Source organism: Acomys russatus, chromosome 25 (genome assembly GCF_903995435.1).
Source record: "Acomys russatus chromosome 25, mAcoRus1.1, whole genome shotgun sequence".
Lineage (NCBI taxonomy): Eukaryota > Metazoa > Chordata > Mammalia > Rodentia > Muridae > Acomys > Acomys russatus.
This window is the reverse complement of record NC_067161.1, coordinates 42664611-42689500: the sequence shown is the minus strand read 5'-3', so window position 1 is coordinate 42689500 and position 24890 is coordinate 42664611. Positions and strand designations below refer to the sequence as shown.

At 42.4% G+C, this 24890-nt stretch overlaps 1 protein-coding gene across 1 annotated transcript in view; it reads left to right on the top strand.

Moving 5' to 3' along the window:
* Positions 1–24890, top strand: part of Akap10 (A-kinase anchoring protein 10) — a 56239-nt gene that overhangs the window by 26429 nt on the left and 4920 nt on the right. Inside the window, exons 6-12 of the mRNA XM_051167311.1 lie at positions 1110–1194; positions 1977–2100; positions 5296–5432; positions 8709–8853; positions 12756–12929; positions 16834–16943; positions 21118–21200. Coding sequence (XP_051023268.1) covers positions 1110–1194; positions 1977–2100; positions 5296–5432; positions 8709–8853; positions 12756–12929; positions 16834–16943; positions 21118–21200 — 858 coding nt within the window. The remainder of the gene's footprint in view (positions 1–1109; positions 1195–1976; positions 2101–5295; positions 5433–8708; positions 8854–12755; positions 12930–16833; positions 16944–21117; positions 21201–24890) is intronic.

Genomic DNA, 24890 nt, shown 5'->3' with positions numbered 1-24890 from the left:
CAATCTGCGTGCCTCTGCCTCCCGAGTGCTGGGATTAAAGGCGTGTTTTCTATATGCATACCTCAAAAGATTTTCCATGTCCCAAGCTATTTCCTATTTCCCGAAATTTGTGGACAAATGGATTGAGCTAGAAATGATCATAATGAATGATTAACCCAGAAGCAGAAAGACTCAAATGGTATATACTCACTTTTATCTGCATACTAGCCCAAGGGGCATGTCCCACGAAAGCCTTCACTTACCAGGAAACTGGGACAGAGGGGAGGACATCCTATTGGGATTCTAGATGAGAGAAGCATGGGAGAATAGCAAAGTAGAAGGATCCAGAGGGTCCTAGAAACCTACAAGAAGAACATTATGATAGGCAGATTTGGGCCCAGGGGTCCTGCTCAAACTATGGCACCAGCCAAGGACAATATAGGCCGTAAACTTCGAACCCCTACCCAGGTCTAGCCAATGGACAGGACATTCTCCACAGTTGAGTGGAGAGTGGGGTATGACTTTCACATGTACTCTGGTGCCTCATATTTGACCATGTCCCCTGGAAGGGGAGACCTGGTGGCACTCAAGAGGAAGGACAGCAGGTTACCAAGAAGAGACTTGATACCCTATGAGCATATACAGGAGGAGGTAATCCCCCTCAGGAACAGTCATAGGGGAGGGGAGTAAGGGGAAAATGGGAGGGAGGAAAGAATGGGAGGATACAAGGGATGGGATAACCATTGAGATGTAACAAGAATAAATTAATAAAAAATAAATAAAATAAAATAAGTTTAATGTTTTTTAAAAAAAGATATTACCTATATTTTCTCCTTGTTTTTTAAATTTAGATAGTTATTTAGTTATTTATTTGGGGGTGGTGCATATGCCACAGTAGAGGTTGGATGACAAACTTGGGAATTGGTTCTCTTCTTCCGTCACATGCATTCTGGGTATTGAACTTGAGTAATCAGCAGGTTTGGCAGCAAGCGCACTACTGAGCCATCTTGCCAGCCTTTTTTTAGTTCCATTGAAAACTTCATGTGTATACCTTAACTATTATTTCCCAATTTGATTTAAGGGGATATAGCTTGAATTTAGTAGAAATTCAATTGCTATTTCTTTCACAGCAAAGATTTGTGGAGAAGATGGCCAGGTGGATCCCAACTGTTTCGTTCTGGCACAGGCTGTAGTCTTTAGTGCAATGGAGCAAGAGTAAGTTCATATTCTCACATTAGCATTCCTGGGGATTCTGGCTCCTGGTTGGAAAATAGACTTCACTTAACTAAACACCGCACTTTTGAAAAGTTAAGTCAATTGGATAAAGTCATTTGGGGTGATTGAGACTATAGTATATGCCTGAGAATTTGTTAATTTAGTAACGCATGTCTTCAGGTGGGCATCTGATTTGTTTATGCCTTCAGTTTATGCTCTGTAACTCAGTAATAGTAACACACTGTCTCCTGACATCAGATTATTGCTGTGTGCCTTTAAAAATCTGTATATTCATTCTTTCACTCAGTATTTATTACATGTTTTGTACAGGGCCACAAGTAGATACAGTATCTGCCTTGAAGGAAGTTACAACTTAATTAAAAAAACAGGCCATGTTCTTTGGTTACTGTAATATGAGGTAGCATGTGGTAACTATCAGGAGAAAGCTACAAATCATTGAGAGGTGGCTTAAAGCTGAAAGGAATCAGGAGCAACACTTTGGAAATAAGGCAGCCTTGGTCTAGGCCTTTAAGATTCTATAAGAGCAAAGCTAAGTGATGGCGGTGGACACCTTTAATCCCAGCACTGGAGAGGCAGAGGCCAGTGTGGTCTACAGAGGGAGCCCAGGACAGCCAGGGCTACACAGAGAGACCCTGTCTCAAAAAACCACTAAAAAAACAACAAAAAAGATTTGCTAGGAATAGTTTTGGAAAGAGTAGTTTTTCCAGTTATGCTCTTTCCTTGGTCTTTCCCTCAAATGTTTTCTTTTTGTCCACGTGCAGGCACTTTAGTGAGTTTCTGCGAAGTCACCATTTCTGTAAATACCAGATTGAAGTGCTGACCAGTGGGACTGTTTACCTGGCTGACATTCTCTCCTGTGAGTCAGCCCTCTTTTATTTCTCTGAGGTAAATCCTGCATTTTCTTCTATGTTCTGCTAGAGCACTCCAGCCTCATGCTGGGGCCCTGTCTAAACAGATGACATAGAAGAGAGAAGTCATCTCCAAAGTGCTTGTTTTAGGTTGTGCTCAGTGGCATATTTATCAGATTAAAGAGAAAACTCAGTGTAAAATAACTCTAATTTTAAAAAGCACATTAGTTACACTATAAAAGAATACATTATAAAAAATACTTTAACTACTTTACAGCCATAGAATTGGAGGCTGGGGTGTGGCTCAGTTGGCATAGTGCTTGCCTGGTGTGCGCAAAGCCCCCTAGAAGACATGACTGGGTGGCGCAAACCTGTTAGTTCCAGCATTCTTGAGGTGGAGGCTGGAGGGTCAGAAATTTAAGGTCACTCATTCTTTGCTATAGAAAGATTTTGAGGACAGCCTGAGCTACTCAAGGCCATACCTCAGATATAAATAAATAGGTGTTTGGGAAGCGGCTCAGTAAACAAAATGCCTGCTGCACAAACATGAGGACCTGAGTTCAGATCCAGAGAAGCCATGTGAAAAAGCTGGGCATGGCAGCATGCACAGCGGTGTGCTCAGCCCTGGAGCTGGGCCTGGCAGCACACACAGCAGTGTGCTCAGCCCTGGAGCCCGGCATGGCAGCACACACAGTGGTGTGCTCAGCCCTGGTGCTCAGCCCTGGAGCTGGGCCTGGCAGCACACACAGCGGTGTGCTCAGCCCTGGAGCCGGGCCTGGCAGCACACACAGCGAGCGGTGTGCTCAGCCCTGGAGCCTTGGCTTGCTGCTCTAGCCAATTGTTGAGCTTCAGGCTCAGTAAGAGACAGTTTCAAAAAATAGGGTAGAGTGCAATAAAGAAACACATCTGGGGGCTGGAGAGATGGCTCAGTGGCTAAGAGCACTGTCTGCTCTTCCAGAGGTCCTGAGTTCAATTCCCAGCAACTACATGGTGGCTCACAACCATATATAACATTATCTAATGCCTTCTTCTGGCCTGCGGGTATGCATACAGGTAGAGCACTCATATACATAAAATAAATCTTTTTTTTTAAAAAGGGAAAAAACCCACATCTGATGTCAATCTCTTGGCCTTCATATGCTCACATGTGAGCACAGTTCCCTTCACATACACATTCATGCACATACTAAATAAAAGTGAAGAAGTAAAGCCATAGAACTGACTGCTTTATTCCATTGCCATAATTACAGACCAGGTTTCAGAAGAAAGAAAAGTAAACATTTCCCATGTTTATCATTTTTATTTTAGCTACTTGATAGATTTTTTTCAGTATAATATTTGAAGCAAACTGCAAATCTGTCAATCTCTTTGAGACATACATGGTATTTTTCACATTTATTCATTTTATTTTAGTCTTTTTAAAAAAGGTTTTATTAGCACATGATCATACATTAATAATCAGCTTCATTATGATATGTTCATAGATGTACATAATGTTTTTATTATATTCACACAAATACCTTGTTATCCACCCCCCCCCCAATTTTCTTTCTCTTCCCAACTTCCCCCCGCAAGTTGTTTGTTTATTTTTGTGTGTGTGCTTGTCCCCCGGTGAGTTTCATTAGGGTTGTTGGGAGAAGTGTGGACACTTACTATTGACTTCACACTGAAGAACACGTCTCTCCCTCCCCCATTCATCACTGACATTGTATAAAACTTTGGGGGGCTACATGGCCCTGTGAGCCCTTCCCCTTCCACACAAGGTGGTTGATAGCACAGTCTTTCGAGATCTCCACAGGTACTCACAGCCGCTGAGAGTTCAATAGCGGAACAGAGGTGTTGTACCTGGAAGTCAGTGTTGCCCATCATTCATTCCCTTCCTCCATCTCTTATGTTCTTTCTGACTCTTCCTCCATGATATTCTTGAGGTGTGGGTGGAGTGATGCAGATGTCCCCTTTATAGTTGCACATGCAGCAGTTAGTTACAGGGTCTCTGCAGTCACCACTGATCACTGCAAAACGAAGCTTTTCAGCCAGACAAGGTGTTTCATGCCTTTAATCCCAGCACTGGAGAGAGAGGTGAGTTCAAAGCTACCCTGATCTACATAGTGAGTTCCAGGCTAACCAAAGCTGCATAGTGAGACCCTGTTTCAAAAACACCAAAAAATCCAGCTTCATCAAAACTGACAGTGGCACTGCTCCATGTGTATGAACATGTGACTCAGAAGGCAGCTTGACAGTACATCCGAGCCGTCTAGGAAGGCAGCAGCAGGGATTCCCCACGAGGGCTCAAGGCCTTCTCAGTTACAGATTTTAATTGAGTTTAAAGCACCACATGTGGGTTCCTTCCTCTGAAGTGGAAATCAAATAGAATCAGAAAACAGTTGGTTAGCTCCATGACAGACTCGTCACTATTGTACCGGTGGGTACATCTTGCCTGGCTGGTCAGGAGTATTACAGAGTCTGTAGCCAAGTACGGCTGTAACAATTCTCACCCAGCACATTGCATAGTGCCTTCCAACTTAGAGGGGCTAGCCAGCAGGGAGGAAGCTTCCATTCCACTTCCAGCTTGATCTCTATCATGTGACCAGAGTGATTGGGGTTTACCATCTAATTCTGGTAGTCAAACAGCTGCAGTGGCAGTTGCCTATATTGTTTTGAGGGCCTTAGGGGCTTCTCTGCTCAACAGCTTTTAGGAAGATAGCCCACTCTGGCACCTAGATTTGGTTTAATATATCCACTCACAGCAGGTGGTGCATACAGATGCTTGAATTGTGCCTTTTGGCAGAAGTGTGATGAACACATAGTCAACTTGCTTTTTATTTTTTTCCCTTTTTGACCATGGTTGAAAAATCAGTAATTGTTCAGATTGTCCTCACGGAGTATCCATGTGTCCTTATGGAATGGTACCTGTGCTGAGGTGTAAAATAATTAGTTCAGATAGTTCACTATTATTATTTGTGAGCAAGTATGAGTCCAAATTTGTCTAATTTTTACTCCAGTGCACTGAAGTTTGCATCTCCTTGTACATGGTGTGGGTTTTTATTGTTGTTAATTTTATTCCCTTTTTCCTCTGAAAGAATATTTAAAACTTGTCTATTTCAAGTTTCCATATGTTGCTGAAGGGTGTGGAGTGTAGGGGATCCTTTTTTTCTGTACTGCTAACAACATATAAATCATAGGTGGTAAGGGAACTGCTTCTTGTCTTACTCCTTTGTATTTTTCTTCCTAGTACATGGAAAAAGAAGATGCAGTGAATATCTTACAATTCTGGTTAGCAGCGGATAATTTCCAGTCTCAGCTTGCTGCCAAAAAGGGCCAATATGATGGACAGGAGGCACAGAATGACGCCATGATTTTATATGACAAGTGAGTTTGTTTGGTCCCTGTGTCAGCAGGTGCTCTGAGCATTCGCTATGCGCTGCAATAATGGTGTTGAATAAAGTCCATCTGTGCTGTCAAGGCTCTCCAGTTGGAGAACAAAAGTCCCTGCTGAGGAAATTGAGGGGTTTTATGGTAGCAGGCAGGGCCAGAGTGTTGTGCTCAGAAAGGCTTCTCAGACAGAAACTTGGTTTAGATCCTAAGGAGTAAATTGAGGCCATGGCTCTGCATTTGATTAAGAAGCCCTGCCTTGGGGCTGGATGGTTCAGTCACTAAAAGCACTGCTGCTCTTCAAGAGGATTGGGCTTCCATGCCTGGCACCCACATGGCAGCTCACAAGCACCTGTAACTTCAGTTATAGGGGACCCGATGTCATCTTTTGGCCTCTTCAGGCACCAAGTTTGTACATGATGCATAGACGTGCCTGCAAGCAAAACACCCATATACATAAAATAATAGTAATAATAAGATACGTAGAAATGTCATCTTAAAAAAAGAAAAACTCCACTTCAAAGAAGAAAGATGAGACATCAAGGAAGACTCCCAGCATCATCCTGTGCCCTCTACACATGTGTCCGCACATGCATGCTCACTTGTACATACATATGTGCCCATGTGACCATGCACACATACATACATGAAAAGAGGAAGAGAGAAAGATGTTTCCAGGCAATGAAAGCTTGAAAGCAAACTTATCACAAATGCCTTGACATGGGCTGGAGAGATGGCTCAGAGGTTAAGAGCACCGACTGCTTTTCCAGAGGTCCTGAGTTCAATTCCCAGCAACCATATGGTGGCTCACAACCATCTATAATATGATCTGATGTGCACTGTATACATAATAAATAAACCAAACCAAACCAAAACAAATGCCTTGGCATGATTGTAAAGTGAGCCTGAGATGGAAATAGCATGTACAGAGCCAGTGGAAGAGCCTGTGCTTAGGAACCAGGATGTTGCACCAGGGAAAGGAAAGGACACTTGGGTTTGGATAATGAACATGATTGGAGGTAACTAAGCTAATTGAAAATGTGTACATGTATCATTCCTTTGCTCGACATTGATAATTAGTACTAGTTTTTTCAGTAGTTTCTGGTTTTGTCTTTGATACTGAGAATTGAACCCATAGCCTTGTACATGCTAAGCAAGCCCTCTACCTCTAGGCTACACCAGCCAATTTCTTATTAGTTCCCACAAAAGACAAGAAGTTGGGGGAAAAAATCTTTTTGTAAATAGAATTAAAAACATCTGCTCAGGCAAGTGGTAAGACTGTAGGCAGTGCTATCATCACAGTCCTGTTGGCTGGCAAAATTCAATTCATTCTTTACATTTGTCTTTGTTTTTTTTTTTTTTTTTTTTTTAAATGAGGAAATCTGTTGTTTATATCCATAGACAAATGTGCGGCTGTGACTTGGGGGTTAAAAGAACATCACAGGCTAGAGAGACGACTCAGCATCCAAAGGCAGTTTTGTTGTTCTTCAGAGGACTCAGTTTTCATTCCCAGCACCTGTCAGGCTGCTCATAGCTGTGTAGCTGCATCTGTGGAGATCTGACACCCTCTTCTGGCTCCACGGGCACGTGTACATACGTGTTCACGCAGACAACACACATCCACGGGCACGTGTACATACGTGTTCACGCAGACAACACACACTAAATAAAGTAAAGGCAAGAGCTCTGTGGTGTTAGAGTGAGAGGGCCAGGAATATCTAGACCAGCACTTGCTAAATGTTGGACTGGAGATTCGAGTTTAGCTGTCTGAGGAATAATCATCTAGGAGGGGCTAGTGAGGTGTCTCAATGGTTCAGAGCATTAGTTACTCTTCCCAGGTTCAATTCCCAGCACCCACATTTTGCTTTACAACCCTCTATAACTCCAGTTCTAGGTCATTCAGTGACCAGGCACCTATGTGGTGCACAAACACATTTGCAGACAAAACACCAAAACACATAAATAAGAAAAATCTTAAAAAAAAACAAAAAACAAAAAAAAAAAACCGGGCTGGAGAGATGGCTTAGAGGTTAAGAGCACTGACTGCTCTTCCAAAGGTCATGAGTTCAATTCTCAGCAACCACATGGTGACTCACAACCATCTATAACAAGATCTGGTGCGGAATGCTGTATATATAATAAACAAATAAATCTTTAAAAAACAAAACAAAACCCGATTCCACTAGGAGCTTGTTAAAAACTCGCTTCCAGTCCTGTGTATTAGGTTTTGATTCAGCAGGTTTGAGGAGGAGACTCGGGAATGGTTATTCTTTTGAAAACTTTTGAGATAATTCTGATAGATAATCGGGTTAAGCATTGAGTCTGGTTTTTCTGTTTTGAAGGTGAGGAACTAAGTTCCATGGAGAAAATTGTTTCTTGGACTCATAGGGCAAGGTGGTGGTAGAACTTTTGAACAGAGATCCACTTCCTCATGTTTATCCCAATGCTCGCTCTCCTGTGGTGGGTTAGTGGGAGGCATTAGGTTGGACAGTGATGGCTGTTGAAAGGGGAAGAAAGCACATCTGAAGTTTGGTCTGGGTGCCTGGAAGTTAAACTCATGAGAGAGGCTTGTCAGCTCGTTGCTTACAGCACAGGAGAGGTGCTTTTCGCTGTGGAGATTCTGGCTGATGAAGAGAGAGAACAGTTTCTGAGCACTGGAGCCACTAGAGTGTGAGCGTTTTCTTCCCCCTGCTTATACTGCTGTTTATATCCATAAGCAAAGTATCAAACACAAGTTACACTGTGTCCCATCTGCTCAAACACTCTGGGCCCTCACTAACTGCTTTCCCCTCTCAGCTCTAAACCGTCAGCAGGTCCTCTGAGTTAACCCAGTTAAACCCATCATTTCACCTTTAGTGCCGTCCATTCCCACATGCTGGTTACTATGCTCGCAGGCACAGTGGTCTGCGCTCACCACTCTCGTGTGCACAATCGTTGTTACTCGTTTCAGGGAAAATGATAGGGTCCTAGGAAATTTTGTTATAAACTCCTTTTTAACTCCTAAATGGCTTCCTTTGTCTCTACTACCTGATTGACAACTCAGATAGCAGCAGCGTTGGCTGGGTAGGAGTTAGGGTGTTTGGGAGTAGGTGACAAGTAGCAGGCTTCCTAGAGCAAGTGAGGATCAGGAAGCACTTACACAGTGGCACTTCTCTTACTGTTCTGTAGTTGATGGTGTGGAGCAGAGTCACACAGCCCTGACGAGTGTGAATATGGACAGCCGCGTAAGCGCATGTGTGATTTGGTTTTACTTTGAATCTCTTTCTGCCATAGGTACTTTTCCCTCCAGGCCACACACCCCCTTGGATTTGATGATGTTGTGCGATTAGAAATTGAATCCAATATCTGCAGGGAAGGTGGGCCGCTTCCTAACTGTTTCACAACTCCATTACGTCAGGCTTGGACAACCATGGAGAAGGTAACCATGATCTTCAAATATTAAACTATGAGAAGTTCTACTTGTGGGCCTCCAGAAATACAGACTATCACACAGCGCTGGGAACCTGAAGCAGCAGGGCATAGGGACTAGGGGCAGAGACTTTGAGTCTGGACTCGGTGTGCATTAACCCCACTTTGTAGGCTAAGTGGCCCAGGCACTTAATGGACTAATACCATTTCCTCATCTGCAAAGTAGAAGTAACATCAAAGTTATACAGGGTTAAAATGAACTAATGGTATGAAATGCATATTAGCTTAATGGCCATCACATTAAAAATAGTAACTGTTACTAGTTTTGTATCTGTATGAGATAAAATTAATTTCTGAATAATTGGCAAATATTTATTGATCATGAAGATTGAAACACTAATTTTATGTATTTTGATCACCATTTTATGATTTTGGTCACTAATTTTATATATTTTGAGATTATCACTAATGGCTTAATAATAGTGTTGATATTTATGAATAATTTATTATAATGAATTAGAACATATATGTCAGGAGTTTTACTAAGTCCAGGGCAAACTCAAAAGTTTATGTCACTAAAACATGTCATGCTTATCCAGGTGAAAAGAGATTGATTAAGCACTATTATAAAATGCCAGACACAAAAAACTGAACTTACATGCTAGGGAGGTAGCTCAGTCAAACTTGAGTTAGGGTCCTAAATAATTTTGTTTTGTGGTTTTGTTTTTTGTTTTTTCAAGAGAAGGTTTCTCTTTATAACCTTGGCTGTCCTGGACTCACTCTGTAGACCAGGCAGGCTGTTTTGTGTTTTGAGACCATGTTTCTCTGTGGAGCCCTGGCTGTCCTGGAACTGGCTCTGTAGACCAGGCTGGCCTTGAACTGCCTCCGTAGACCAGGCTGTCCTGGAACTGGCTCTGTAGACCAGGCTGGCCTTGAACTGGCTCTGTAGACCAGGCTGGCCTCAAGCTGACTCTGTAGATCAGGCTGGCCCTGAACTCACAGAGATTGGCCTTCTTCTGCTTCCCAGAGTCCTGGGATTAAAGGCATTTGCCACCACCACCTGGCTAGTTCTCAATACTTTGGTAAGAAACCAGAATGTGGAGAGGTGGCTTCTATAATCCTAACACTGAGGACGTAGAAACAAGAGGACCCAGCCAGTTGATGTACTCCAAGTTCAGTGAGAGACTCTGTCTTAAAAAATAAGGTGGAGAGGCCTGGAGAGATGGTTCAGTGGTTAAGAGCACTGCCTGCTCTTCCAAAGGGCCCAGGTTCAATTCCCAGCAACTACATGGCAGCTCACAACTGTCTGTAACTCCAAGATCAGACACCCTCACACCAATGCACATAAATTAAAATGAAATAAAACATTTAAATGATGATGATGATGATGATGTGGAGAAATGATTGAGGAAGACACCCAAAATTAGTCTCTGGTTTCTTCATGCATATATATATACATACATACATACATACATACACACACAAAAAGACTAAATTTAAATGAATTAGTATAAATGACAAGTTATTAAAAAGCTAGAGAAGATGTAATAAAGTACCAGTAACAACCCAAGGTAGCAAACCTTTTCGTAATTAAAATGAAAAATTTTCTGATTTTAAAGGAAAGTTCAGGTCTGAGGAAATATGAAAAAATAAAAACTTAAGTCAGGCAGTGGTGGCGTATACCTTTAATCCCAGCACTTGGGAGGCAGAGGCAGACAGATTGTTGTAAATTCGAGGCCAGCCTAGTATACAAAGTGAGTCTTGACAGCCATGGCTATTATACAGAGAAACCCTGTCTTGAAAAACAAACAAACTAATTAATTAATTAATTAATTAATTAAAAACATAATAAATAAAATACAGAGAAAAGCAAGATATGATTGAGTGTGCTGACATACAACCTGCAAACTGAGACAGGTGGAAAGATCAAGCATTGAAGACTAGGGGATGTGGGACTTGAGTTTGATTCCTAGAACTGCTGAGTGGCACACATGTGGAACACCCCAGTGCTTAGGAGGCAGAGGCAGGAGACCCTTGGCTCACCAGCCATCCAGTGTAGACTAATTACTCTCCAGACCAGTAAGCGACCCTGTCTCGAGGTGATCAAGTTCCTGATGACAATGCGCACACACTCTGATGTATTAACAAACAGAGGGGCTGGCAGGAGAGTTCAGAGGTCAGTTACCGGGACACATGGTAGAAGCAGAGGACTGACACTTGAAAGTTGTCCTCTTACTTCTATATGTGTGACATGGCATGTGGACAACTACTTACACACACACACACAGGCATGCTTCTGTGGAATAATAAACATAACTGAATTGAAAAAAGAGAAAAGTGAAAATTCAAGGCCAGCTTGGGCAACTAAGGAAGATCCTCTTAAAAATAAAAATGGGTTGTGGATGTCATGTGGTGACCCTGGGTTCTGTCTTCACTACCTCTTGGGGGCAGGAGGACAAAAAAGTTCTTAATAAATAAATGTTGATTGGTGAGGAACTTGTACTGTGTTGTTTTTCCGGAGGGATGGAGGAGTCAGAGACCATTCAAGACGGTGTATGTGACCCAGGCTAGCTGTGAACTCACATTCACCTTGCCTCCTTTCAAGCGCTGTTTATAGACATGAGCCACCAGCCCCCTGCCCTGCATTAATGTCAACAGTAGCAGACCGTAGCAGGTGGATGAGGAAAGATAGGAAGTGATGCATTCAACAGATTCTTTTGAGCATTTCTGTACTAGTTACTAGTGTTTCAGTGATAAACAAATGGGGCTTTTGACCTTTGGAACTTAGGTCTATAAGAAGACATTTTATTTTTTATTTTTTAAAGATTTATTTATTTACTATTTACACAGTATTTTGCCTGCATGTGTACTTGCACACCAGAAGAGGGTGCTAGATCTCATTACAGATGGTTATGAGCCATCATGGCTCTTAACCTCTGAGCCATATCTCCAGGCCCAGAATACATTTTAATTACAGATATTTAACAGTTATGCTAAATGCTGTGAAGGAAATCTAGTCTGTAATGGAAAGTGAAAATGATAAACATGAGTACTTAACACCATCAATAATTTTTTGAGGTTTTTTTTTTTTTGTTTTTTTTTTTTTTTGAGACAGGGTTTTTCCCTGTAGCCTTGGCTGTCCTAGGCTCGCTTTGTAGACCAGACTGGCCTCGAACTCATAGAGATCCACCAGCCCCTGCCTCCAAGTGCTAGGATTAAAGGCATAATAATTCTTAAATAACCATAAAACATAATTCAGTTTGCATTTATTGGGCAAGTGCCATTAGTTATTTGGAAACAGATAAGGAAACCAACATCAGAAAGCTTGTGTGGGTACAGATAATCTCCTACCAGTTATATAAATTGATAACATCCCTTTGGTAGATACATTTGCTGTATATTTGAAGGTTAAAATTCAACTGAGCAATCGTATTCCTTTTAATTTTTCAAAGATTGATTGTTAGTTTCATGTCTTTCTGTGGGTGAAGGTGCCCATGGAGGCCAGAGGTGTTCTCTCTCCCAGGAGCTGGAGCTGCAGGTGGGTTGTGAGCCGCTTGGTGTGGGTTCTGGGGACAAAACTCGAGTTCTCTTCAATATTGGTTCAAACTCTTGACCACTGAGCTGTCTGTCTCTCCAGCCCACATTCCTTATCATTCATCCTCAGGAAGTCAATTCAGGGTTAAAATCAGCATGTGGTAAAGACTACAGACTATTTCTTCTCACTGTGTAATGTCCATGAAAAGTGTGAGTGGGCAACAACACTTTATTTTAGTGGCAGTGAAACTGTACGAAAGGATGGTGTGGGAGGTAGAGGTACAAGTATTGCTGTCAATGGTAGGCTTGTTGGTAAAGCTATTTAAAGTGAAGTCCTAGAGGCATTGGATTTTCATCTTTAAAATGTTCCTTTTTCAGGTCTTTTTGCCTGGTTTTCTGTCCAGCAATCTTTATTACAAATATTTGAATGACCTCATCCATTCAGTCCGAGGAGATGAATTTCTTGGAGGGAATGTTTCACTGGCTGCTCACAGCTCTGTCTGCCTTCCTGAGGAGTCTCACTCCGGTGGTTCTGATGGCTCCAATGCTCAGGTATTAATTAGCTGATTGCAGTCCATTAGTGGGAGGGGAGGTGTAGAGAGCTTTTCCTTGAGTGCCAGCAGTAGATCTCAATAGGGTTAAGTAGTGGATATAAGAAAATAAAATCAGCTTGCTTGTAAATTCTAGTCAGACTGCCAGTGATTAGGCTTATAATGTATTGTAAAGTATCAATGCTTTCATTAAAGCTGTTCATCTGCTTGACAACATGGCTTTTGCTTTAGTGACCTAGTATATGTGTGTGTGGGCACAAGAGTGTGCGGAGGCCAGAAAGCTGTTACTCCTCAGATATTAATCACCTTGATTTTTGAGATAGGGGCTCTCACTCTCACTGGCCCTGGACTTGCTGTTAGCTTAAGCTGGCTAGCCAGCAAGGCCCAGGAATCTGCTAGTCTCCACTTCCCCAGATGCCATGACCTGCATGGCTTTTGGATTGATCTGACAGTGTTGACAATGGCATATACAGAAAAGCTGGGATTGGGTGGGCTCTGAACTCTGATGGAGATGCATTAGCAGACCAGAAGTATTATCTACAGCTGAACAAGGAGGTGGGTTTATTATGTAGCTGGATCTTAGTAGGGGCCTCTGTAGGGGCGCAATCTCAGGTGCAGTCATCCAGGAAGAAGCAGCTATGGTTGATATTTTCTGCATTCCCTTTTAAAATCCATACTTAGACCAGGGGAACGCACTGCCACTCTCATGGCTCTGAGGCACTAGGGTCCTTGATGAGGCCATGCTCGTGTCAACAACATACATTCCTTCAGGATGTTCACTCAGGGCCTCATCTGGGATTATTACTTTTTGTTTTGTTTTGTTTTTTTTGAGACAGGGCTTCTCTGTGTAGCCTTGGCCATCCTGGATTCGCTTTGTAGACCAGGCTGGCCTCAAACTCACAGCGATCCGCCTGCCTCTGCCTCCCAAGTGCTGGGATTAAAGGTGTGCACCACCACTGCCCGGCTCTCATCTGGGATTATATCCATTCCACCAAGCCCAGATTCTGTGTGTGTGTCCTGGGCATGGATCTCGGGTTTTTATGCTTGCATAGCAAGCACTTTCCTATCTCTCCAACCCAGTAATCAACCTCTGAAGAGCTCTTTTTACAATTTATGAAATTTCAATAATAAAGGATACTCTTTATTCTTGGTGAGCTCAGATTGTTTTTTTGTTTTTTGTTTTTTTAAGATTTATTTATTTATTATGTATACAGTATCCTGCCTGCAAGCCAGAAGAGGACACCAGATCTCATTATAGATGGTTGTGAGCCACCATGTGGTTGCTGGGAATTGAACTCATGACCTTTGGAAGAGCAGTCGGTGCTCTTAACCTCTGAGCCATCTCTCCAGCCACGAGCTCAGATTGTTTAAATTTATTTAAAACATTATATGTATGATGGGCGTGTATGAGTGCAGGCACGCACATGTAACGGAATGAGTGTGAGAACCAGAGGACTGCAGTAGTGGGTTCTCTCCTCCTCCCCTGGCTTCCTCCCTTAGGCATCGTTCCTCAGGTTTGCTAGTGAGCACTTTCCCTGCTCAGCTGTCTCATTGCTATTCTTACTACTTTTAGGTTTGTTTCAAACCAGAGTGCTATGTTATGACTTCCTCTTTTTCTTTAATGTTAGGTAGAATGCCTTACCTGATTCTCTCTAAAATTATAGGAAGTGGGATATTCCCAAGACAGCAAATCAAAAGAAGGCATTACGTTACCTGGAGCCAGGAGGGAGTTCAGTGGAAAAAGACACGTAACAAAAGCTCAAGTCACAAAACTCACACAGAGGTGGAAAGACAGAACATACTTCATAAAGTTCTCCTCTACCCTCCATATGCACACTCCGGCACATGTTGCCCACGCCCACCCCCATGTCGTGATAATATGGACATGTACAATAATTTTTTTAAAAGCTGGATGTGGTGGTGCACACCTTTAATCCCAGCACTCAGGAGGCAGAGGCAGGTGGATTTATGTGAGTTTGAGTCCAGCCTGGTATACAAAAAGAGGTCCAGGATAATCAGGGCTATTATACAGAGAAACTCTGTTTCGAAAAACAAACATTTAAGTTGTTTGATTTTTTTTTTTTTAAATTTATGTAGTCTGTTGACGTTTCATTCTTTATATATATATATATATATATATATATATATATATATATATATATTAATCAAAGTCCTACCCAATGTCCTCCCATTCCCCCTCCTTGTAAGATTGTGTCTTTTTAATTTTTATTTGTTTTTGAGACCGGATATTATTATGTAGCCTTGGCTGTCGCTATATATAGCTCTGGCTAGCCTAGAACTTGCTATATAGACCAAGCTGGCCTTGAACTTGGAGATCTACCTGCCTCTGCACCATCACTCTCAGTACCCAATCTCATTGTCTTTTTTGTTTGTTTGTTTGTTTTTGAGACAGGGTCTCTCTGTGTAGCCTTGGCCATCCTGGACTCACTTTGTAGACCAGGCTGGCCTTGAACTCACAGCGATCCGCCTGCCTCTGCCTCCCAAGTGCTGGGATAAAGGCGTGCGCCACCACGCCCGGCTTCATTGTCGTTTCATTAGATATCCAGGTGCCTCAGCAACATTTCTCAATAACAGAAACAAAAATTCCTGTCCTTTTGCCACTTGTCAAACACCCTTGTCAAACATCAGTTGACCAGGCCAGAGGGGTGGCTCAGGGTTAGGGGCACTGGCTGCCATTCTGAACAACCAGGGTGCAGTTTCTAGCATCCACATGGTGGCCAACAGGCATATGTAACTCGACTTCTGGCCATCCTAAGCCTTCTTCTGATTCCCTCAGGCACTGCATGCATGTGGTGCACTGACATATATACAAGCAAAACATCCATACACATAAAATAAAAAAGGATTAAGGAAAGACCAGTTGACCAAATATGTTTACATCCACATATGTAAGTGGTTAAGCGCACCTCATTTTCTCCTTACTATTTTGTCCAGGACTCCATTCCACTGGAATGGTGCTGCCCATTTCTGGGTGTGTCTTCCCAGCTTGTGTAACCTAATGTAGAGCGCCCGCCCCCCCCAGGTGTGCTAGGAGCTTGCTTGCTTGATTTCAGTGGGTCTAGGTCCTGTCAGGTTGACACTATTAACCATCCCTGACTGGCAGTGCCTCAGACTGACTTGTGATAACAGTCCCTCTAATGTACTCTGCTGCTCTTTTCTTCCTTAATTTCATATTTAGAGGTGTATTCTTTCTCAGCATATTGCCAGTTCAATTATTTAATCTGTCTCTTAGGTACAGGCATTAAGCGTATTCTTTGCATTCGGTATTCTAACTGACGCTTCAGTGACTGATGTTAAATACAAGTCATTTTGCATACAAATGAGCCTATCCATAATAGCATTTCTAAGATTTGGATTTCTTAGTCAACTCAGTATTGCAAAAAAATGGCCACTCCGACCTACTTTGGCTTGTTTTTTTCTTTTCTTTTTTCTTTTTTCTTGAATTAGAATGCTGGATGGCAACTGACTGTATGTAGTCACTGTAGGTAGGGCTCTTTATCTCTTCTTTTTTTTTTTTTTTTTTTTGTCACATAGCCTTACTGAAAATTGAGAGCTTTCACTTACTCTGTAACGGTTGGGCTTTGTACAAATGCTTAGATGGCTAAGTTTTATATTTTGGAAAAACATGGTGACGTGTTGCAACATAGGTCTCTAGGATGGCGGGCGAGGTGTACAAATGCGTGTTGTGTGTCGTCTCGTGCTTCCCTCCTGTCGCTGTAGCTGTAGAGAGTGTTCCAGAATCGTTGCCGCTGCACTCCTCAGTGAAGGAGTTGGGAAATAACAAGCATACTTGAAACAACTTTATACTAGTGTCTCATCTTCCAGACTCAGGGCTGGTTCATTTTTAAAATAACATACTACTAATTTTATAATTTCTGTTGTAGTCTAGTGCAAAAAAAGCCAGTATTAAAATTCTGAAAAACTTTGATGAAGCAATAATTGTGGATGCTGCAAGTCTGGATCCAGAATCTTTATATCAACGGACATATGCAGGGTAAGCTTAACTTGTATAGAATTTAACTTCTTTTAATTTTTAAAAATATTTTTAATGCTCAGCATTTTCACACACCATATAATATAGTAGTCAGAAGGAAGCCGTGCATTGTGGCCCACCTTTAATCCCAGCAACCAAGAGACCAAGTAAAAATGGATCTTTGTGAATTCAAGGCCAGTTTAGTCTCCATAGTGAATTCTAGGCCAGAGAGCATTACATAGTGAGATCCTGTCTCAAAAACAAAGCAAAAGGGATGGCTCTGGGGCCAGCAAGCCTGAACAACCTGAATTCATTCAGTTTCCATGGATGACGGAGAGAATCAACTTCCCAAAGTTTTCCTCTGACCTCCAGTGCATGCTGTGGCACATGCATAGCTGTGTTCTCACACACACACACACACCAGCATAGCAACAATAAATATACCGAAATATTTTAAAGGAGGCTCCAGGAGGCTTCTTGAGTTTCCATTCTGTTCTGTCTACTTCTTAGCATTCTGTTTAACCTGTTAGGGACTCAGATTTGACACTGCAACTTGCTTGTGGCCATAAATGAAGTGATACCGGAAAAGCACTTCAAATAGTCTCTAATGGCCCCTGTCATTCCCTTCACCACTCCACTGCTGTGTAATCGTGACTGGCCTGCAATTCAGTACATTGACCAAGCTGCAGAGATCTGCCGGCCTCTGCCTCCCGATTGCTGGGGTTAGAGGATTATGCCAGCATGCCTGGCCATTTCAGCATTTTTAAAGTCTTGATCTTAAAAGTGAAAATACACCTAAATTAAAAAAGATGCTGGCATTACTTGTGTGTTAGGGCAAATACTTAGGAAACCAAGGCATTTCTTTGTATTTGAGAATATACCTGGTTCGTTTGAGTTTAGAATGGGAAGACAATAGGGTTTTTCACTTACTGAAATTTACTAGACACACATACAGTGACTTCTTTTTTAAGTGTGTATAATGACTACATAAACCCTAGTGTGGCTTGATATACCGATGTAGATTTGATTACTTACCCTGTGCTGTACTTGATCTTAGCAGTTTGTGAAAGTGATTTCACCATACCTTAATGCTTTTGTCAGAAAGGTAGGGCTGGAGAGGTGGCTCAGAGGTTAAGAACACTGCCTGCTCTTCCAGAGGTCCTGAGTTCAATTCCCAGCAACCACATGGTGGCTCACAACCATCTATAATGTGATCTGATGCATACATAGAGGCAGAGCACTGTATACAAATAAATAGATAAATTAAAAAAATTAACAGTATTAGCAGTGGCATTTGGATGACTGAGAAGGCTAGAAAAAACTGTGAGGAAAACAAAACGTTTAATCACAATGGCTGTGTCAAGTTTGTACTAATCGTGTGTGTGTGTGTGTGTGTGTGTGTGTGTGAGAGATATCTGTGGACACACATGTCATGGTGCAGATGTGAAGGGCAGAGTACCATTTTGTTGAGTGGGTTGTGTCTTTTCACCGTTATTTGGGTTTGACCTCTGGTTTCCAGGCTTGCTCCTAAAAGTGCCTTTACCCACTAAGCCATCTTGCCTGCCTAGCTTTTGTGTAATATGATCTTTTAAAATTGTTAGACAAAGTACTTACCTCCATTGCCTCCATAAAAAGCCAGGCATGGTAGGGTGGGTCTGCCTTTTTTTGTTTTTGTTTTTTGAGACAGTGTTTCTCTGTGTAGCCTTGGCTGTCCTGGACTTGCTTTGTAGACCAGGCTGGCCTTAAACTCACATCAGTCCGCCTGCCTCTCCCTCCCGAGTGCTGGGGTTAAAGGCGGGTTTGCATGTTTGGACTGGAAGGGCAGAAGGATCCCTGGGGCTCGTTGGCCTTCCAGTCTAAGTGAGTCAACAAGCTCCGGGTTCATTTGAGGTTTGAGGCTAAAAAGAAAAGTGGATGGGGCCAGTAAGGTGTCTGAACGGGTGAAGACGCTTGCTGCTAAGCCTGACTCTAAGAGGTGGTCCCTGCTCTAGTACACAAACACCACGAGTCCTCTCACAAGTCTGTTACTAGCGGACAAACACTGCACACCCTCACACAAGTCTGTTTCACTTCCCACACTTGGGATCAAAACAAAAATACGTTTACATCCACTACACCTGACCACCTGAGTGAGTTCAATCCCTGAAAACCATATGGGAGAAGAGAGCTGACTGATTTCTGTGAGTTGTCCTTTCACCAACTACATAAATAAATACATTGCATACACATTTAAAACAATAATGAATACAGTGGAGAATGAGGAAGACACCTGAAATTGCCCTCTGGCCTACATGCGCGCGCGCACACACGCGCACACACACACACACACAGAAAATGATGGACAAAGTCCAGATGAGCTCTTTCTTGAAGATGAAATTTATGTGTAAAGGGGACTTTTATTCGCCCGTTTCAGTTGTTGTCTTGGGGGATTACTGACTCTTGTCTGCTAACCTAAGCCTAGTCCTGGAAGCTTCTAGCCTCTGTATAGTCTAACCTAGAATGTTTCAGCCTCTGAGACTTACTGCTTAATATGTCTGCCCTTACTTGTTCTTTCTGAGCTCTGGGCTGGCTGGTTCAACTCAGCTGTTCTGGCTCAAACTCCTCTCCCAGCTGATGTATTTAATCTGGTTTCGAATTAAAGGCATGTCCCGCCAGGACATAAGCCTTTCTTTACCTGATGCTTGCTCTATACTAGGCTGGTTTTGAACTTGGATCTGCCTGCCTCTGTCCCCTGGATTAAAGGTGTGTTTGTTTCCAACTGGATCAATAGATCTAGAAGGGCTTTGGGTGTGACCTCCAACCAGAGCAGCCATGTTCTGAGTTACAATCCCTCTGCACTTACGGAATTGTGTGTTTACTTAGAACCTCACTAGTCAAACATGGCGGCTAGTGCAAACCTCTCTCTATAGCAAGTTCCAGGACATTTGAGGCTACATAGAGACCCTGTCTCAAAAAAACAAAACAGAACGAACAATCACAACACAACAAAAAAGAATCCCACTAGCTTCAGTTGCAAAATGTTTCATTTAGTTTTTTATATATTATTATATATATTAAAATAATATATAAATGGGCCAGAAAAGTGATGATTTTTTTTCATTATCATCATAAAGGTTTCGTTGTTTGTTTTATTTTTGTTCTTTTAGCACCTAGGAGGTTTTCTCCAAGGCAAATACATTTGTGTCTGTTGGTATACTGGTGTACATACATGCCATATGTAAGATGAGACTCCTAGAAAGAGTAGCTCTATCTAAAATAAGGCCTCTTTCCAAAGTAAAATAATATATAGGTGTCAGAACAGTCTTCTCTTCTTTTAACTTGTAATAGAGAGTTTTTTGTTGTTTGTTTGTTGTTTCCTCTTATAAAAAATGAGCTTGTTGCATAAGAGCACATAAGCTTTCTGTTCCCCTGCACTCACTCACAAGTGATTATTCCCTCCCCTTCCTGCTCAGGCAATCGTGGTTAAACTATCTCAAACATTTTCCATTGATTGCTTTTGAAGAATTGATACTATACTCTGTTCTGTTTGGTGATTTAATTCATGAGTTGAGGGGAGGGGTTTATTTGTTTGTTTTAGCTTTATTTTGTCTTCAGTATTGAGGATTGAGCCGGGGCCTCACGTATGCCATCAGACACGGCACTCTAGAACCAGAGTTTCATCCAGAGTTGTCATATATGCTCATCACAAAGAACGAGTCAGACTCCGTCGTTTATTCTTCTGTAAAACTGTCTTTGCTAGTCTTCTATTCTCTATGAATTTTACAACTGTGAATCACCCTAATGTTGTGTTTCATAAACCTTTTTTGGGATTTAAAAAGGAATTCCATAGGTTTTGAGGTCTTTTTTTTTTTTAATGTGCATTGGTGTTTGCCTGCATGTATGTCTGTGTGAGGATATCATATGCCCTGGAACTGGACTTACAGACAGTGTGAGCTGTCATGTGGGCATTGGGATTTGAACCCTGGTCCTCTGGAAGAGAAGTCAGTCAGTGTTCTTAACCTCTGAGCCATCTATCTCTCCAGCTCTGACTTAGAAATTCTTCCAGTCTCCATGAAAAGAGGTTCTATTTCAAATAAACCTGCCTTTGAATAAAATTGAATTATTATGAATTGTGGTCCCGGCTTTTGAGCTTTAGATGAGCTATTTAACTTGTTTTGAGTTTTAGAAATGATACCTGTCTTTTCATCATGTTTAGGAAGATGTCCTTTGGGAGAGTCAGTGACTTGGGGCAGTTCATCCGAGAGTCTGAACCTGAACCTGATGTGAAGAAATCAAAAGGTTGGATGTGGTAGTTTTTTATTCCTCATATTCAGCTTTTGCTCACATTAGGTACTAACTGTGAGTGGAGGATGATTTAGGGTTTAAAGCAGTTGTAACTACCAGGTTTTTACTGTGTTTATAGATACACCTGTGTGTGAGGGCTTTATATACCATACCTCTACAAAGTCTCTTCCTTTATTGGACTTGACTTTGCCACTACAGAAAGCACAGCAGTAGGAGAAATATTGTTTTTCTTTTTATTTAAAGGTATACATCAAAAAAAAAAAAGTATACATCCAATCCAGGATGGGCTTGTGCCTTGTCTTATGAACTTTTAGTTTATTAAATTTCCTCAGGTACTGAAAATTATCATGGAACGTAAGACGCTGAGATCCAGGTCCTTTGTCTAACAAGGGAAGAGTGACTTGGTCAAGTCTTTTTTAGACTCAAGGTGCTTTCTTTTTTTCACCTTGAGTGTATGTGGTGCATGTACTTAACGTCCACTCACCCACACAGGTGTGGCTAAGGGCAGAGATTGGTGTGGGGATGTTTTCCTTACTCACTTCTTCACCTTGCTGTTTTGAAACAGGGTCTCTAACAAACCTGAGACTTGGCTTTCAGCTAGGCTGCCTGGCTCAGCACCCCACCCCAGCCCGACCCCACCACCTCACTCCCCAGCAGTTAGGTTAAAGGTGTGCACTGCCACACCCAGCTGTTTGTGTGGGTTCTGGGAATCTCAACACAGCAAGCTCTTTGTCCACTGAGCCCTCTCCTTAGCCCTTTAAGTTTGTCTGTCTTCCTCCCCCCACCCCCACCCCTATTTTTTTCCTTTTTGAGACAGGGTTTCATTGTATAGCCCTAGCTGGCCTGGAATTCACAGACATCTATGTGCCTCTGCCTTCTGAGTGCTGAGATTATAGGTGTGTACAGCACCTTTCAAGCCCGTTTCTCATAAAAATGCATTCTTTGTGACTGAATCTAGTTCTTTTTTTTTTTTTTTTTTTTTGTTTTTGGAGATAGGGTCTCTGTGTAGCCTTGGTTGTCCTAGACTCGCTTTCTCGAACTCACAACGGTCCACCTGCCTCTGCCTCCCAAGTGCTGGGATTAGAGGCATGCACCACCACACCCAGTTTGTGACTGAATCTAGTCCTAAACAATTGGTCCACACTGGAAAATTTGGGAAACAAATGTTGATCCATTCAGATGACATCTAGAACTTGTCTGTGGTTGGATCAACTTTGAAGAGGAAATGCCCCACTTTGTTAGACTTAAAAAGTAGGAGCTGTTGGAAGCTGGGCGAGTGGAGCACACCTATAATCCCAGCACTCAAGAGGCAGAGGCAGAGACAGGTGGCAGGTGGATCTCTGAGTTCAAGACCAGCCTGGTTTATATAAAGTGAATCCAAGACAGCCAAGACTACACAGAGAAACCCTATCTCCAAAAGGGGGGGGGGGGGCGCTGTTGTCATGTTGTCAGTCTTCCTTTTGGGTTTAGTAGCACTGCCTTCTTTTGTGCTTTATCTGTTTTTACATGAATTTATATATCTTTTTCTCTTTAATGTGTGTGTGTGATGTTTGGAAGTGTGAGTGTAGGTATCTCTGCCTCCTCCCCACTGCCCCGTAGGAGCACTGGGATTCACACGTGGGTGCTGGGGAATGAACTTGGGTCCTCCTCCCCACTGCCCCGTAGGAGCACTGGGATTCACACGTGGGTGCTGGGAGTGAACTCGGGTTCTCACACATGCACAGTTCTTCTCTTGCTGAGCCGTCTCCCAGCTCTGTAAGACAATTATATTTTGATAAAGAATTTCACCACTATTTTGACGAATGATCTCTTTTCAGAAAAAAATACAAAAGTTAGTGAAGTAACAAAAAACAAAGAGGGTCTGTTTCTAGTTGACTTTACCCATATAATCGATTTATTTTCTGTTTTATCAGAGATGTGTAAGGTGTTCTGCTGACAAGAGTGTAGAGGGTAATGAAAAATGTAAAATTTTTTTTTCAGTGCTGGGGATTACACCAAGTTCCTGGTACATACAGTGTTGTACCACTGAGCTGTGCCCATAACCCAATAAGTGATGTTCATCTCTCCTTTGTCTCTGCTTATTCTGGTTATTCAGTCTCTGCACATCATTCATTCTAAGAAGTAATAATGTGTCTACTGTGCCTAGGGTGTTCTCAGTACATAGGAGAAAACAGGCGCTCTGCTTTCTGTGTAACTCACGTGACAGTGAGGACAGTAAACACAGCTTATGCATATGTTTAATACTTAGCTGTAAGAGTGAAATGCAGGGTAAGGGACTGTCAGAAGAGTGGGAAGTAATATTTAAAAGGCAGTCTTCAGGAAGGGTAGCCACGGCTTAAGGAGGGCCAAGGCTCCAGGAAGAGAGGTTTCAATCCAGCAGCGTCTCAGATGAAGGAGTAGAGGCCTGAACTGAGCAGCCCTCATGATCAAGGCACAAGGCCAGTGTGTGCAGAGTAGACTGAGCAGAAAAAAGGATGGTGGAGGTGGAGAGTACCACTGCAGAGGAGAGGGTGTGGAGACTCGCGGCATGTTGGGGTAGAGAAGTGACGGATAGGGCTTCTGCCTTGAAGGAATTGTTCTGGCAGCCATTTGGAAACAGAACATAGCAGTTTAAGAGAAGAAATGGAGAAGCATCTTGTTGGCACCTAAGGCATGAATGGTGGCGCTTGTGGGTTAGGCACATAGTAGAAGAGCAGTTTGATTTGTGTCATATTAGAGGGAAAGGCAACAAGATTGCGTTTCTGCCAGCAGTTTCACTCAGAGACGGTGATACAGGAACATAAAGACAGAGTGTGTCAGAAAATACTCCTGAAAATACAGAGGTGTGGTCTGATCAGGTTTTCCCTGACTTGGTTCTTTTCTTAGGCCTCTGGACCTGTAAAAACATCAGGCTAATTCCAGAATTCTCTGCTTCCTAGATTTTTATAATGTTGTTACTTAACTTAATCTGGATTTCTTATAAACTGGAAATTATCCTTTTTGATAGGAAATATTTATATATAGTATTGTTCAAAGACTCTCCATGTCAGTATGGTGGTGCACACTTTTAATCCCAGCATTGGAAAGCAGAGGCAGGTGGATCTCTGTGAGTTTGAGGCTAGCCTGGTCTCCAGTGGTGAATGTCCATAATACTTAAGTTATATATTAAAATACCACCTGAAAGGATCTGTAAAAAGTTTAATAGCAATTAAGCATGCAAAATGAGATGCATGAGCGTTTACTTTGCATTTCCCCCTCATCCCTACTGTGAAAAAAGAATTGAGGACTGAACTAGAAAGTGCAGTGTAGTCAAGGTGTCAGGTGTACACCTTACGGCCTCTCGTCACCTGTGTCTTCCTCTGGCATCCTGTTACACTTGAAGTAAGATCTGTCCTTCCTGCTGTGACCTAAGACTGCCCCCTTCTGGCCTTTACAGTGTTACTTTGAGCCATTCTTTTTTCCATAAGCCAAGCTCTAATTGAGCCAGCCTTGGCAGTTGTAAAGTTTCTGCCTTCATAGGGCCTTTTGTAGTTGCTGCCCTGCTGAGGTCTGTGGGCAGCGGTTGGGCTCTCATCTCAGGATTGTCTCTTCAGACAAGCCTTCCCTGTCACATGAGCCGCCCGTGTGCTGCTTCTCTTGTAACTGTAACATCAGCACTGTGAGCTCAGGGTGCTGCCTTGTCTTTATTTGGCAATGTATTCCTTG